Genomic DNA, 15176 nt, shown 5'->3' with positions numbered 1-15176 from the left:
CCACATTGAGCACCACTTGGAGGTAGCACCGAATGTGGCAAGGGTGCAGAATGGACTCTGGGTTGGGGACTTCAATGTCCATCACCAAGAGTGGCTCAGTAGTACCACCACAGACTGAGCTGGCTGAGTCTTAAAGACATGGCTGCTAGGCTGGAATTACGGCAGATGGTGAGGGAACCAACAACAGAGAAAAACATACTTGACCTCATCCTCATCAACTTGCGTGCCGCAACTTGCGTCCATGACAGTATCGGTAGAAGTGACCACTGCACAGTCCTTGTAGAGTTTAAGTCCCACCTTTATATTGAGGATACCTTCTATCACGTTGTGTGGTACTGCCACCATGCTAAATGAGATAGACTTTGAACAGATCTAGCAACTTGAGACGAGGTACCCTTGAGGCGCTGTGGGTCATCAGTAGCAGCAGACATGTACTCAACCATGGCCTGGCATATCCCCACTGTACCATTACCACCAAGACAGGAGATCAATCCTAGTTCAATGAAGAGTGTAATGGGGAATGCCAGAAGAAACACCAGGCATACTTAAAAATGAGGGGTCAACCTGGTGAAGCTACAACACAGGACTACTTTGGTAGTCCACCCACGCAGACAGGGGCGCGTTGCCAGTGGGAATAGAGAATCCCAATGATTGGAGAATTCCGGCTGAGATTTAGCGGGCGGGATTCTCCGACCCCCCGCCGGGTCGGAGAATTGCCGGGGGGCGGCGTGAATCCCACCCCTGCCAGCTGCCGAATTCTCCGGCGTCAGGGATTTGGCGGGGGCGGGAATTGCGCCGCGCTGCGCCGGTCGGCGGCTGCTGGCAGCTGGCCCCCCCCTGGGGATTCTCCGGCCTGCGATGGTCTGAGTGGCCGCCCATTTTCGGCCGATCCCGCCGGCATAAATTAGAGTAGGTCCTTACTGGCGGGACCTGGTGGGGCGGGGGGCCTCCGGGGCCTCGGGGGACACATGGAGGGATCTGGCCCTGGGAGATGCCCCCCACGGTGGCCTGGCCCGTGATCGGGACCCATCGATCCATGGGCGGGCCTGTGCCGTGGGGGCACTCTATTCCTCCGTGTTGGCTGCTGTGGTCCTCCGCCATGGCCGACGCGGAGAAAATCCCCCCCTGCGCATGCGCTGGGATGACGGCAGCACACGCTGGCGCTTCCGCCAACTCGCGCCGGCCGGCGGAGGCCCTTCGGCGCCGGTTGACATGGCACCAAGCCCCTTCCCCGCCGGCTGGCGCGGCGCAAACCACTCCGAGGCCGGCCTAGCCCCTAAAGGTGTGGAGGATTCCGTACCTTTGGGGCGGCCCAACGCCGGAGTGGTTCACTCCACTCCTCGGCGCCGGGACCCCCCGCCCCGCTGGTTAGGGGAGAATCCCGCCCAGCATTTCTGTGCTAGCCACCATATTACGTGGAAATCTGTCATTTTGTATTGAATCGAATAACCCATAACGATGCTAACATTGTATTCTTAACTTTCATATGTTTCATATGGCTCTTCTCTCATCAAAGCTCAAATGCCAGCAAAGTAAATTGTCAGTCAGACTCCAACAGTGTCGGTCTGAAACTAATTAATGCTCTGAGTAGGAGTCTAGCAGTTTAGTCCTGCTGCCGCCGAGCCCACTTGATTGTGGCTTAGTGGTTTGCGACTGCAGTGATCCTTTATTCCTTCATCTGATTCCTCCTTAATTGTAAGCATCTTGAGTTTTACTTCAGACATTTCTTTTCTTCTCTTCCATTATTGTAGATTCCAACAAAGGCTCTCTATTTCTGAGGAACCTGACGATGGAGCATTCAGGAACGTACATATGTGTGGCATCCAACGTCCTTGGGGAACGGTCGTGTCAGCTGGTTCTCACAGTCACAGGCAAGGATAGATTTCTTCTGTGGAGTTCAGCCTTGTAGTACTTTCAGAAAAAATAGCCCTAAATATAGTTTGGAGCAAATGGCACTGCAAACAGATGGCACTGAGCTATCTTTCAGTTTTCAATATAACCGTCATTTTATTTTTGCTCTTTTTTGAGAAACAAGACTTCACAGCCCTGTGGCATCTTGTGAATGGTGTGGGTGGGAATCAGCAGGGAATTAGCAAATTGAGGGAAAAAGAACTTTGACAATTAAAGCGCAGACATGATAATATGGTATCAATTCATCAATTCACCAGATATAGCAAATTTGTAAACATGGTCTTGTGTTCAAAAATTATTTTTTGCACGATTTTCACTAAAAGAGGAACTCTGCCGAAACTGGTTTAATGATGTCACAACAGCCAATGAACTTGAGGCATTCTTATCCCTATTATTAGTTCAGTTCGATCGCAACACCATTTGAGAATGTCTGCATGGTTACAACCAAAGGATTACAGGGTACCTATTGGATTAGATTCTAGTGCACCTGCAGTTGACTAGAGTCCAACACCTAACGTCATGCCACTGTGAAGCATAAGCGTGTTAAGTTGTATCAGATTTTGAACAAAGAATTAAAAAACGTGATTTCACTTCTGGGACTTGAATCTAATTTAGTTCAGTGTAATAAAAGTGAAAGGCAGTCCACTTTTTAATGGCTAATTATGTGCACTTAGTCCATGCTGTCCAAATCTAATCACTAGTGGATGACAGCGAACAGTGAGCAACATTGCCTGTAATTGATGACTTAATGGCCAACCTCACTCAGAATGTGGCAGTGGGAGAAATATAAATGTCATGTTCGACCAGTAGGGAATGCTTCATGAGACTAGCTAAAGATATTCTGTTGGCAAAATCTAAAGGGGGATCTGCATGACATAACATTGGCACTGAGTCTGACCTTGGAGATCTTCAATATTGTAATTTCCGTTAGTTTGGTAAACCCAGAATTCATGTGAGTTCCTTGTGAGTTCACTGTTATTAGAGGGAATGTTTTACAAAGAATAATCTTCTTACCCTTGGAGGAATTCTCACAGTTTCAGCCATTTTGATGCTGCTGTTGAATGATGGTGGTCCACCTGGGGGTCATGGTGGCACAGAGTTTAGCACTACTTTAAAAAAGAAATTTAGAGTACCCAATTCATTTTTTCCAATTAAGGGGCAATTTGGCATTGCCAATCTACCTACGCTGCACAACTTTGGGCTGTGGGGGCGAAACCCACTCCACACGGACAGTGACCCAGAGCCGGGATCGAACCTGCGACCTCGGCGCTGTGAAGCAGTAATGCTAACCACTATGTCACCGCACTGCCCTGTGTTTAGCACTACTGCCTCACAGCGCCAGGGACCAGGGTTAAATACCGGCCCCAGGTTACTGTCTGTGTGGAGTTTGCACTTTCTCCCCGTGTCTGTGTGGGTTTCCTCTGGGTGCTCCGGTTTCCTCCCACAGTCCAAAGATGTGCAGGTTGGATGGATTGGCCATCCTAAATTGTCCCTTAATGTCCAAAAGGTCAGGTGGAGTAACTGGATTATGGGAATAGGGTGGGGGTCTGACCCTAGGGAGGGTGCTCTTTCAGAAGGTCGGATGCAGATTCAATGGGCTGAATAGCCTTCTTCTGCACTGTAGGGATTCTATGACGGACACCGCATGGTATTGGAATGAGTGAGACTTTTGGTCAATGCTGACGCAAGGTGCGGGATTCTCCGAACCCCTGCCGGGTCAGAGAATCCCCAGGCGTGAATCCCGCCGCCGGCTGCCAGATTCTCCGGCGCTGTTTTCCGAGCGGGGGCAGCCCCGAGGGGCTGAGCGGCCATCCGTTTTTGGCCAGTCCCACCGGCGTGGGTTACGCATGGTCCAACACGGTGGGACCTGGCAGGTATGTCGGCGGTGGCGGTCCTCGGGGGGTGGAGGCGCGGGGGATCTGACCCCGGGCGGGCCTATTCCGTGGGGGCATTTCTTCCTTCCGCGCTGTCCCCTGTAGGGCTTAGCCATGGGCGGCTTGGAGAAGAGAACCCCCCTTGCATGTGCCAAAATACGCTGGCCAGTCTGCGCATATATCTTATGGTCTTATGGTCTAAGATCACGCCGGCCCTTCGGCACATGTGCGAACTCGCGCCGTTGTTCGCTCGCCCTTCGGCGCCAGCTGGAGGGGCGCCAACCACTCCGCCGTTCACCTAACCCCCGAATGTGCGGAAAATTCCGCACTTTCGGGCGCTGTTGATGCCAGAGTGGTTGGCGCCGCTTTTCCCACCGGTGTGGGGACTTAGTCCCCAGAAGAGTCCCACTGAAAGTCATCGGCCTGAAATGTTCACTCTCCCTCCGGCTGCCTAAATTATGGGGTCCAGTAGTTCCTGCTTTTATTTCTGATTTCCAGTATCCCCACTATTTCACTTTTGTAGTGAGATTCCAGGTTCATTTTCCAATCCCCACTGAGCTGATGCGTTATCGCGTTGCAATCCGGAGGAAGGGAGGGCACTACCAATTGGCTTCAGCACTCTGATTTTACAAAGGGAGAGTCAGCTAGTGTTTCCTGAGTTCTGAGTTCACATGCAAAGCATGGCCACTATCGGAGCAAGGGGTTAACGCCAACGGGAGAGGAGATCTTACTACAGCTGGCGGTATTTAAATTCAATGAATAAATCTGAAATACAAAGCTAGCTCAGTAATGGTGACCATGCCTATTACCATTGTCGTCAAAACCCATGTAGTTCACTAATGCCCTTTAAGAACAAAAAAGAAAAAAACAATACAGCAGCGAAACAGGCTCTTCGGCCCTCCAAACCTGTACCGGTCATGATATCACCCTTTGCCATAGCCTTCAGCACTTCCTAGTGCCATATCTCTCTCTACCCATCCTATCCATGTATTTGTTGAGATGTATTTTGAAAGCCGTTAATGTAACTGCTTGCACAACCTTCCCTGGCAACGCGTTCCAGGCACTTACCACCCTCTGTGTAAAAAAAAAAAAAAAACCTGCCTCGCACAACTCCTCTAAACTTTGCCCCACGTCCCTTAAACCTATGCCCCCTGGTGACTGATCTCGCCACCCTGGGAAAGAGTATCTGCCCATCCACTCTATCCATGACCCTCATAGTCTTGTAGACCCCAATCAGGTCACCCCTCAACCTCTGTCGTTCTCATGAAAACAGTCCGAATCTATTCAGCCCCTCCGTAGCTAACACCCTCCAGACCAGGCAACATCCTGGTGCACATCCTCTGCTCCCTCTCCAAAGCCTCCACACCCTTCTGGTCGAGTGGCCACCAGAATTGTGCACAATATTCCAAGTGTGGCCTCACCAAGGTTCTATACAACTGTAGCATGACTTGCCAGATTTTATTCACGATGCCCTGTCCAATGAAGGCAAACATTCCGTCTGCTTTCTTGACTACTTTGCCCACTTCTGTTGCCACTTTCAAAGATCTGTGGACCTGTATGCCCAGATCTCGCTGACTTTCTATATTCCTAAGAGTTTTAGGAAAGGAAATTTACCATGCTTACCTGGTCTGGCTGACATGTGCCTCCAGTCCCACAATAATGTGGCTGACTCTTAACTGCCCTCTGAAATGAACTGGCAAGTCATTGAGTTTCAAGGGAAAATAATCATATAATTCTTACAGTGCAGAAGGAGGCCATTCGGCCCATCGAGTCTCCACGAATCCTCTGAAAAAGCACCCGCCTTTGGCCCACTCCTCGCGCTATCCCTGTAACCTTACCTGTACATCCCTGGATATTAAGGGGCAATTTAGCATGGCCAATCCACCTACCCTGTAAATCTTTGGACTGTGGGAGGAAACCGGAGCACCTGGTGGAAACCCATGCAATACGTGGAAAACCTGCAAACTCCACGCAGTCAGCCAAGACCGGAATTTAACCCTTGTCCCTGGTGCTGTGAGGCAGCAGTGCTAACCACTGTGCCACCGTGCCACCCCAAAGAGGGATGGACAACAAATGCTGGCCCTGCCAGTGATGCCCATATCTTATGAAAGAATTTAAAAAACTCTGCATATACTTCAATCCAAGTATCAGAGCAACAGCCAAAGTTGTCCTCTAAACTATGGGATTTCATTGGCTGAAATGTGCTTTGAGACATCTGGTGGTCGTGAGGAATCCTAAATAGCTGAAGATGTTTTTTTCTTTATTTAAGCAACATGGAAAATGATGGATCATAAAATTGATTGTGATTTTCAGCTATTGTTTCCTTCACTTGTAATGAAGCTTTGCTTTCATTACACTCTTCCAAACAACTTTTCATCTTTGACAATATAAAGTTTTCTCTTTTTGTGATATAGCAAGGAGATACAGGTGCATTAATATTAAAATGGTCAGGCATTCTCAACCACAATTCTAAATTAGTTTAATATCAATTTTCCATAAAAAGTCTGGGATCCTCGTTAAATGCCACTTCCTTGACCAGACTATTTGACCATTGCTAATGTTTCTGTTTTTAACCATTTTGGTAGCACCTTTGATGTGCCTGCAAGACATTTTCCAACACTTAAAAAATAAATTTAGAGTACCCAATTATTTTTTCCAATTAAGGGGCAATTAGGCGTGGCCAATCCACTGCACATCTTTGGTTTGTGGGGGTGACACCCACAGAAACACGGGGAGAATGTGCAAACTCCACACAGACAGTGACCCAGGGCCGGGATTGAATCTGGGACCTTGACGTCGTAGGCAGCAGTGCTAACCACTGTGCTGCCCCATAATGAGGAGCATAGATAAGGTAGTTGGTCAACATCTTTTACCAAAGTTGGAGGAGTCTAGAACTAGAGGACATAGGTTTAAGGTGAGAGGGGAGAGATACAAAAGAGACCAGAGGGGAAAATCTTTCACACAGAGGGTGGTGAGCATCTGGAACGGGCTGCCAGAGGCAGTGGTAGAGATGGGTACTATTTTTTCCTTTCAAAAAGTTAGGCAGTTACATGGGCAGGGTGGGTGTGGTGAATATATTCACCTAATGCATGCATGATACTGTAACCTATGACCTATGACCTGGAAGTGGCGATACGAGCTGCTTCCAGGTACTGTACTGTAACCCCGATGGGCTCCGTCTCTGGCTCCGCCCTCACCGGGGCCATATATAGACCGGCCGCCTGTGGGCGGCATTCATCTGTACAACCGACTCTGGCTAGGCAAGTTCATGACGAATAAAGCCTAATGTTCACTCACTCTCTCTGCCTCTTGGTGAATTGAAGGTATATCAGTGGGCATAGAGGGATATGGGCCAAATGCGGGCAAGTGGGACTAGCTTAGTGATAGAAACTGGGCGGCATGGACAAGCTGGGCCGAAGGGCCCTTTTCCATGCTGTAAACATCTATGACTCCATGACTTTATTTTTCAACATTAAAGGCTAAAATACTGATCCTGTTTGCTCGTTAGAGGGAAGCCATTTGGTAGATATGCATTGCTCATCAATAGTGCAGAAAAAGTTAACCTACGTTATTATTTTCAATTAAACAGCAGGAGTAGGATGATGTGACACTGGTTCAAACAGGTAAAACCAAATTTTCGGATGGATACCAAGTGATTCTTTGCTGTGCAGAGAGTGATCAATGTTTGGAATGGATAAACCGTGAAAGTAAAGAGGTGGAACAATTGAAGAAATATTGAGGTGCAAGACTGAAGAGTAGAGTTGTTCTGAGCTGGTGTATTTAATATGGACTGAATGGTCTGCCTGACCTGGAAGTAGCTCTGATCGACTTGATTGTGACTATTGAAAATGAATTGCTTTTACATCTGCAAGAAAGATATGACATCCATCTTATCAGCCTGATTTGGATCGGAGCTAGATACAGTGTTTTACTGAATTGTATGATTTGTTCCTGTGAGTATTAATGAATTTTGATCTTTCTTCCTCTTTTACAGTGAAAAATGAGGCTGGAGCAATTGTTGGAGCAGTGATTGGTACCCTCGTGGGTCTGCTTCTGATTGCCGTTGTTACATACCACTTACTTCGCCAGAAAAGGAAGAACCCCAAAGTTCCTGTTGTTGGACATGAATTGAGGTTTGGATATTTATAGTCAGCCTCAATACTCCTGGGCTAGGGAATAGAAAATCAGGTCACTTTTGGGACTCCATGCATTGGGCCATAAGTTGCTGGAGCCAGCAATCGCAGCATGCTCCACGAGGTGGATATTTTCCCTCATCTTCAGCTCAATTTTATTTTCCCTCACCTTCAGCTCAATTTTACTTTCCACCGTCGACTGTCAGAAATGTGAGCTGATAACAAAGGCAAAGTCTTGGAGAATGAAGTGATGAGCAGTCTGTTGCCTTAACCGGGGAGTTTTAAGGATAAAGAAACAGAGTGAGTGGCAGAGAAGGAAACAGGTTGAATCAGAATCAAATTAGATACAGAAAGAGAAAAAAATTAAAGAACATAATTCCAAAGACCCTATGAGTGAAGAAATTGTTTCCTACCTCCGCCTTAAATGGGAGATCCCTTATTTTAAAACTGTGGTCCCTAGCTGTAGATTCCCTGATGAGGGAAGCATCCTTTCAGCAAGCTGTCAAGCCCCCCTCAGATCTTACGTTTCAATGTAATCACCTCTCATTCTTCTGAACTGCAATGAGTATAGGCCCGAACTGCACAACTTTTCCTCATAAGACAACCTTGTTATCCCAGGAAGCAGCCTAGTGAACATTCTCTGAATTGGATCCAATGGAACTAAGTGCCTCCTTAAGTCAGGCGACCAAAACTATACATACTTCTCTCGGTGCTGCCTCACCAATGCCCACAAAGTTGCAGCACGTCTTACCTACTTTTATGCTCCATCCCTCTTGCAGTAAAGGCCAGTGTACCACTTGCTTTCTTAATTACTTGCTATACCTGCAAGTATACCTGCATGCTGACTTTTGGTGTTTCATGTACAAGGACACCCAAATCCCTCAGCATTTTCTTTTCATTTAAATAATTTTCTGTTTTTCTATTCTTCCCACCAAAGGTTATCATGTTCAGGGGATTTGTCAGCCTTTAGTTCTCCCAGCACTTGGGGAAAGTAATTTTCTTTTCGCAAATCCATGGGGAATCTGCCTGGGAGTATTATGATTTTCTAAATGTAAGGCTAAAAGTAAGGAGGATGATAAAAGACTTTAAGAGTTGGAGATAAATAGGTGGTGAAATGGCAGATCAATTTTAATTCAGAGAACTATGATGTGGTTCATTTTGTTAGGAAAATTGAGGAGAGGCAATATGACCTAAATTACACAATTTTAAGTGGGGTACAGGAACACAGAGACCTGCGGGTGTGTACATAAATCTTTGAAAGTGGCAGGAAAAGCTGATGAGGATGTTAATAAAAAATAAAACACATGGACCAGGATTCTCTGCTCCCCACGGGTAAGATCGGGAGCACATTGGCCCCAAAACAGGATCTGCGCTGGGTGGCAGACCCGTCACAAATCTCCAGTGCTGCTCTGCTAGCCAAACAGGCTTTCTGCACAGAGTGGGACCCCTCGGGATCCAACTCACCTGGCCAGGCTGTCACTGTCAAGGTGACAAAGGGCAGTGTACTGTTGGCAATGCCAAGAGGCAATGCTAAGGGGGCAGCTGAGGGGGTGGTTGGGGGTGGGGAGGAGTCGGGGTCAGGTCACCCTCATGCGTGTATGGTGTGGGGAGGGTGACCCGTTATTTCTGTGGTGAGGGGGAGGGTACCCCTCTTTGATGAGGGGTCGGGGGTGCTCTCCTTGTCAACGGGGGTCACCATTTCCATTGTGGAGGGGGAGGGGGCCTGTCTCTGGATGCTAAGCCGGCTGCAGGTTGGCCGGCATGTTAGCCGCTATGCATATTTCAGCATGCTAAAAGTGAGGGAATCCCATCTTCTCGTTGCGCCTAGTCCCAGCGGGATTCACGCCGTACTTAGTCTCAAAACCAGAGATTTTGCAGCCATACAATCCATGGCTCCATAAATAGAGGTCTGGAGTACAAAAGCAAGATTAAACCTTTGAAAATACCGGTTAGATCTCAGCTGGACTGTTGAATTCAAATATGGGCGCTATATTTTTGAAAAGATCTTGAGACTTTAGGGAAGGGGAGGAGAATATCTAGTATAGAGGGACAGTGATTAGCACTGCTGCCTGACAGTACCAGGGACCTGGGTTCAATTCCAGCCTTGAGTGATTGTCTATGTGTAGATGCACTTTCACCCTGTATCTGTGTGGGTTTCGTCCAGGTGTTCCGGTTTCCTCCCACAGTCCAAAGATGTGCAGGTTAGTTGGGGTTACAAGGTTACATGGATAGGTCGGGGGAGTGGGCCTAGATACGGCACACTTTCAGATGGTCGGCGCAGACTCAATGGGCCGAATGACCTCCTTCTGCACTATAGCAATTCTATGGTTCTCTGGTTCTATGGAGATGTTCACTAGAATGATTCAAAGGAAGAGGGACTTCAGCTGCATGGAGGGACTGAAGAAGTTAGAACTGGTAACAGAAGAGAAGGTTAAGAGGACATTTGATAGATGTGTTAAAATATCTTGAATGGAGTAAATGAAGAGCAACTGTCTATGGACTGGAGCTCAGAGTATGCAGTTGTAAGATAATAGATGAAAAAACTGAGGCGAATTGAGCTGCTTTTATGCAGTGATTTGGAATAAAATGCCAGAACACGTGATAAAAGCAGATTCAGCGGTACCAGGGAATTGGATATGAATGTGAAGGGAGAACATTTACAGGCCATGGAGGAATGGAACCAGTTTTCTTCAAAAACTTCATTCATGGGGTGTGGGCATCACTGGCTGGGCCAGCATTTGTTGCTCATCTCCAAACTGCCCTTCAGCTGAGTGGCTTGATAGGCCATTTCAGAAAGCAGTTAAAAGTCAACCTCATTTCTATTGGTCTGGAGTCACATGTAGGCCAGACCAGGTGAGGATGGCAGATTTCCTTCCCCTGAAGGACATTAGTGAGTAGATGGGTTTTTACCAAATGATTTCATGGTCATCATTCGACTTTATAATTCCTGGATTTAATTTTTAAAAAAATCAAATGACACAATCACCTGCTGTGGGGGATTAGAACGCAGGTCCCTAGATTATTGCTCTGCGTCACTTGTCCAGTGACAATACCACTACACCATCACCTCATTGAGATTGGATAGTTCTTTCAAAGATGGGGCATAGCTGTGATGGGCCAAATGGCCACCTGCGCTATATCATTCTAAGATTCTAATTATTATGAAGATTCTAATTAGGGGAAGATGGTGGCAAAGTCACTGAGCTAGGCCAATCCCCTGGGAACATGGGTTTGAATCCCGTTATGGCAGGTGATGGAATTTAAATTCAGTCAATAAAATCTGAAGTATAAAGCCAGTTTCAGTAACATGGCCATGAAACTATTGATTGTTCTAAAAACACATCTGGTTCACTAACGCCCTTTCAGGAAGGAAATTTGCCGTCCTTTCATGGTCTGGCCTACATGTGACTCCAGGCCCACAGCAAAGTGGTTGACTCTTAACTGCCCTTTAAAATGGCCCAACAAACCAGTCAGTTCAAGGGCAATTAGGGATGGGCAACAAATGGCGGCTTTGCCAGTGACGCCCACATCCCATGAAAGAATAAGGAAAAAATAATAATCGCAGCCTTAGTTACTTTTTGCTGGCAGTTAGTTCCTCAGGATAGCAGAACTTTCTTCTATCCACTAATTCTATTGAAACCTTTAATCTTAACCTTCCTCTGGTTTATGATTCACATTCTGAAGCCAAGTTGTCTGCTCCTAGTTAACCCATCTGTTTCCAAAATGTTTTCATCTACACCGAGATTTTAATAAATATGTTACCTGAAATAATGAACGTGTGGGAATGATGATGAAAGCTGAACTTTATTCCTGAGGTTAATTGATGTCAAGAAACACTTGAATTTTTCTTTTGTAAACCCCTCAACGTCCATTTTATGACCGACACCGAGTCCAATACAATACAATAAAGTACAATGTTGCAACATTAAATACTGGTATTTAACTATGTGGTATGGACACCTTTTTAATGGTTTAATATATTGTTTTCAGAGAGGATGCAGTGGCTCCTGGTAAAGAAGCGAACTCTCATCTTCTGACATCATCTGTACACAGTCACGAAACCAACACAAACAGCATGAATTCAAAATATAATATTGTTGTCTGAATCCCACTCAGATCTCAAGCATTGCACTGCACAAAATTCTGGACCAAAGAGGTTGAAGTTTTGTAAAAAAAAATTCTTCTTGTACTTTATATTTGTTTGGCTGTGTACTACCAAAGCAATTTTCTGCACGTTGTTACCATTATTACCAAGCTGAGTTTTACTGGCTGTGAATCCGACGGATGATCAGTTACTTCAGTTGTAGATCCATGAAACTGGGAGAGGAATGCAATTAAAAACAGACTATTAATAGGCTCACTATTTTGAAACAGAAATGTTAATTGGATAGCCTTAGTAACTGAATTCTCTTCAGTGGATGGGCATCTTCAATTCAGTTCTCAGTTTGTTTGCAAATCTGGGCAATTTGCAGGAATAGACTTTGATAGCGTGAGGCAAAATCGGTGATAGTCAATCTTTTCTTGTGTCTTAATAACTTGTTTTTGTTTCTATGCAGCTTTATCATCATTCCATTTAAATGCTGGAATAAAAAGGGACTTTGGACATGCTCTGGGCTGAGGGGAGCAATCTAGAATTTAAGTAGACCTCATTTAAATGCAAACAAAAGTGCTATCCACTCTGCTTTAGTTAGTAGTGAGGACTATATAGAGAGATCTACTATCCAGATCAAAAATATTGTCTGGAATTCTCCAGCTGTTGGGATTCACTGTTCCTGCTGGTAGCGCATCGCCACCCTTGAGTTTCTCGGCGGTGTGTGGTGACTTCAATGAGAAATCCCATTGACAAGTGGCGGGAGCAGTGAATTGCTGTACCACAGAACAGTGTGCCGCAAAGAAACACGGTGCAGAGAGACTGGAGAATCCAGCCCATTGTCATGATTAAAGCATGTTATTTGCAAGATCCAAATTTTTCTTCCTTCCTTTCTCACCTTTTGGCCTTAACTGGCTGTCCATCTCTGATAAAGTAGGAAGGTGACCTGCCTCCAGGCCTCTGATAATGCTGTTGTCAACTGATAATGAGGATATTGTTACGACACCCTGGGATACTGCGCAGTCAATTGCAGCCCACTTGACCCGGAGTCACGACACAAGTGAATTAACCAATAATGCTTTGAAAAAAACCAAAAGTCTTTGGCCCTTAGCTGCACAATAATTACACTCGCCAGGTTTGTAAGATTAAACACAATTACTGTTTATTTATAATAAGAATTACAATGAATTGTGCAGCAAATACAACTGATTAACTATTAACTAATTGCTAACTCCCCACTTTAACTTATCCCCCACCCGCTACACACACCCAAGACAGACGGACACACAGGGTTGGAAAGGGGTAAAAATAATAAGTGAAAGGGAAAAGAGTCTTTGTTTCAAATGATGGTTTTTAGCACACCTTCACAGCAAATTTGCAGGTTAAAGTTTTTGTTTGCAGCCTGCAATGGTCTCTGTAGATTCATTCATTCAGTTTCTTTGTAGTTTAGAAATACAGTACTCACAGGCTTTCTGAAGAGAGATGGCACTCAGGCTTTCTGAAGAGAGATGGCACTCACAGCTTTCTGGATAGAGATAGCACTCAGAATTTCTGGAGGAATATAGCACTCACAAAAGGTTTTCTGGAGAGAGCGATAGTCGGTTCTCCCTCTGCACTGCTAGAATCAAAACTGAAACTCCTTAGGACTCTAAACAGCATCCCATTGGGACAGGGTCCAATCACCACCTGCTACCAGACAGAGTACTGCCTTTTGGGCCAATTCATTAGCCACCAGCGAATCAATCAAACCGAGTCCTAACCCATCACTCTCACTGGTGCCGGCAAGTCTGTGGTCTCCTGTTCAATTCAGCACAGGCCAGCAAAGTGACCTCTCCTGTAACTTCTGGATTATTCTGCTTGAACTAAAGATACAGGCTGCTTGCCTTAAAGAGATATGTCCATTAATCGTCCCTGGATCAAAACAAGAATGGCAAAATAAAAGGGGAAATGAGGCGAATAAACAGGAAGGACCCTTACAATATTCTGAAGAATGGCTGGTTCTGATTGAACCTACCTGACTTTTGCTTGTCACAACAACATGGATGATAATGGGATTTGAATAATGTTAGTAATTGAATCACCAGTCAATGCAAGGCTACACACCTTTGTTTCCAATTTACCTATTTTAATGGAAACAAAAACCTCAACCCCACCCAGTCTCACCAAAGGAGGTATTTGGAGAAGTATCAATGAAGGAAACCTAAGTTTGGAGGATAGAGACTCTTTATCATCTTCAGATACTGTTCTTGTAACAGCTGGTATAACTTGGTTTTGTTTTGAAAGATGTGTGCAGCTCCTAAGCAATATTGTCACTGCTGAAACATTTTTACCATGATTCATGTTAGTGGCATTGAGCCCTGGTGGAAAAGTCTTCATGACCAAATTTACTTCTGGGTTGCATGAGATCCATGTTTTACCTATTTGTCCGGGCTTCCCATTCATTACTCCTCTCTACTGCGCTCCAACAGCATATCCTGGCCAACATTTCAGGTCCACAACCTTTCATTAAATAGTAGTTTAGTATTGTTGGCAGCTTTAGCGTTTTCTCTGATAGTGCGCCTGGATTAATTTAGCAAGTACGGTGCATGAACCAAATGCCTTTGTTATCTTTCGAATCAATTATTATTTCCATTTGATAAATATGCATGCTTCACCATACTGAGTGTAGGATTTGAAACTGAACTCATTAAACGTATTATTGACGTTGTTTCAAGTATATTGTATGCGCTGACCTGAAGTTGTATGTGTGCTCTGAGGGATAATTTCATTTTCTTGTGTTGTAATAAACTGTTTTTTGTTTTTATGCAGTGTTATTGCCATTCCATTTAAACATTGTAATATAAAAGGTCTTTGGACATGCCGTGTGCTGGGTTGGGTGGGGGAGCATTTTCAGTAGACCATGAACTTGCTAAAGGCCAGGAATTTCCTTGGAGTTGCCGCTGTTTGGCCACAGTGAATTCACAACTTTAATCCATTTTAGTTATGTTATGACACAGAATGGGAGCAGTCCAGGCCAATGAATGGACTGAACTCAGCAAAACACATTCAGTCCTTGAAATTATGATGTGCAAATTCTACTGCATGAATTCTTGCATATTCAGGGTGATTGCTATCTTGCAATGCAGAAATCCTATATGGAGTTTAAATTGAAGATAGGGATACAAAATT

At 45.4% G+C, this 15176-nt stretch overlaps 1 protein-coding gene across 1 annotated transcript in view; it reads left to right on the top strand.

The window, feature by feature from the left end:
- The window catches only part of LOC140398259 (V-set and immunoglobulin domain-containing protein 2-like), a 50440-nt gene extending 35629 nt beyond the window's left edge, over nucleotides 1-14811 (top strand). The window contains exons 5-7 of the mRNA XM_072486713.1: nucleotides 1752-1871; nucleotides 7780-7918; nucleotides 11909-14811. Coding sequence (XP_072342814.1) covers nucleotides 1752-1871; nucleotides 7780-7918; nucleotides 11909-12023 — 374 coding nt within the window. The 3' untranslated portion in view covers nucleotides 12024-14811. The remainder of the gene's footprint in view (nucleotides 1-1751; nucleotides 1872-7779; nucleotides 7919-11908) is intronic.
- Nucleotides 14812-15176: the final 365 nt, after the last annotated feature.

Source organism: Scyliorhinus torazame, chromosome 21 (assembly GCF_047496885.1).
Source record: "Scyliorhinus torazame isolate Kashiwa2021f chromosome 21, sScyTor2.1, whole genome shotgun sequence".
Taxonomy (NCBI): domain Eukaryota; kingdom Metazoa; phylum Chordata; class Chondrichthyes; order Carcharhiniformes; family Scyliorhinidae; genus Scyliorhinus; species Scyliorhinus torazame.
The sequence above is the reverse complement of the archived record's forward strand: the minus strand, read 5'-3'. Positions and strand labels throughout refer to the sequence as shown.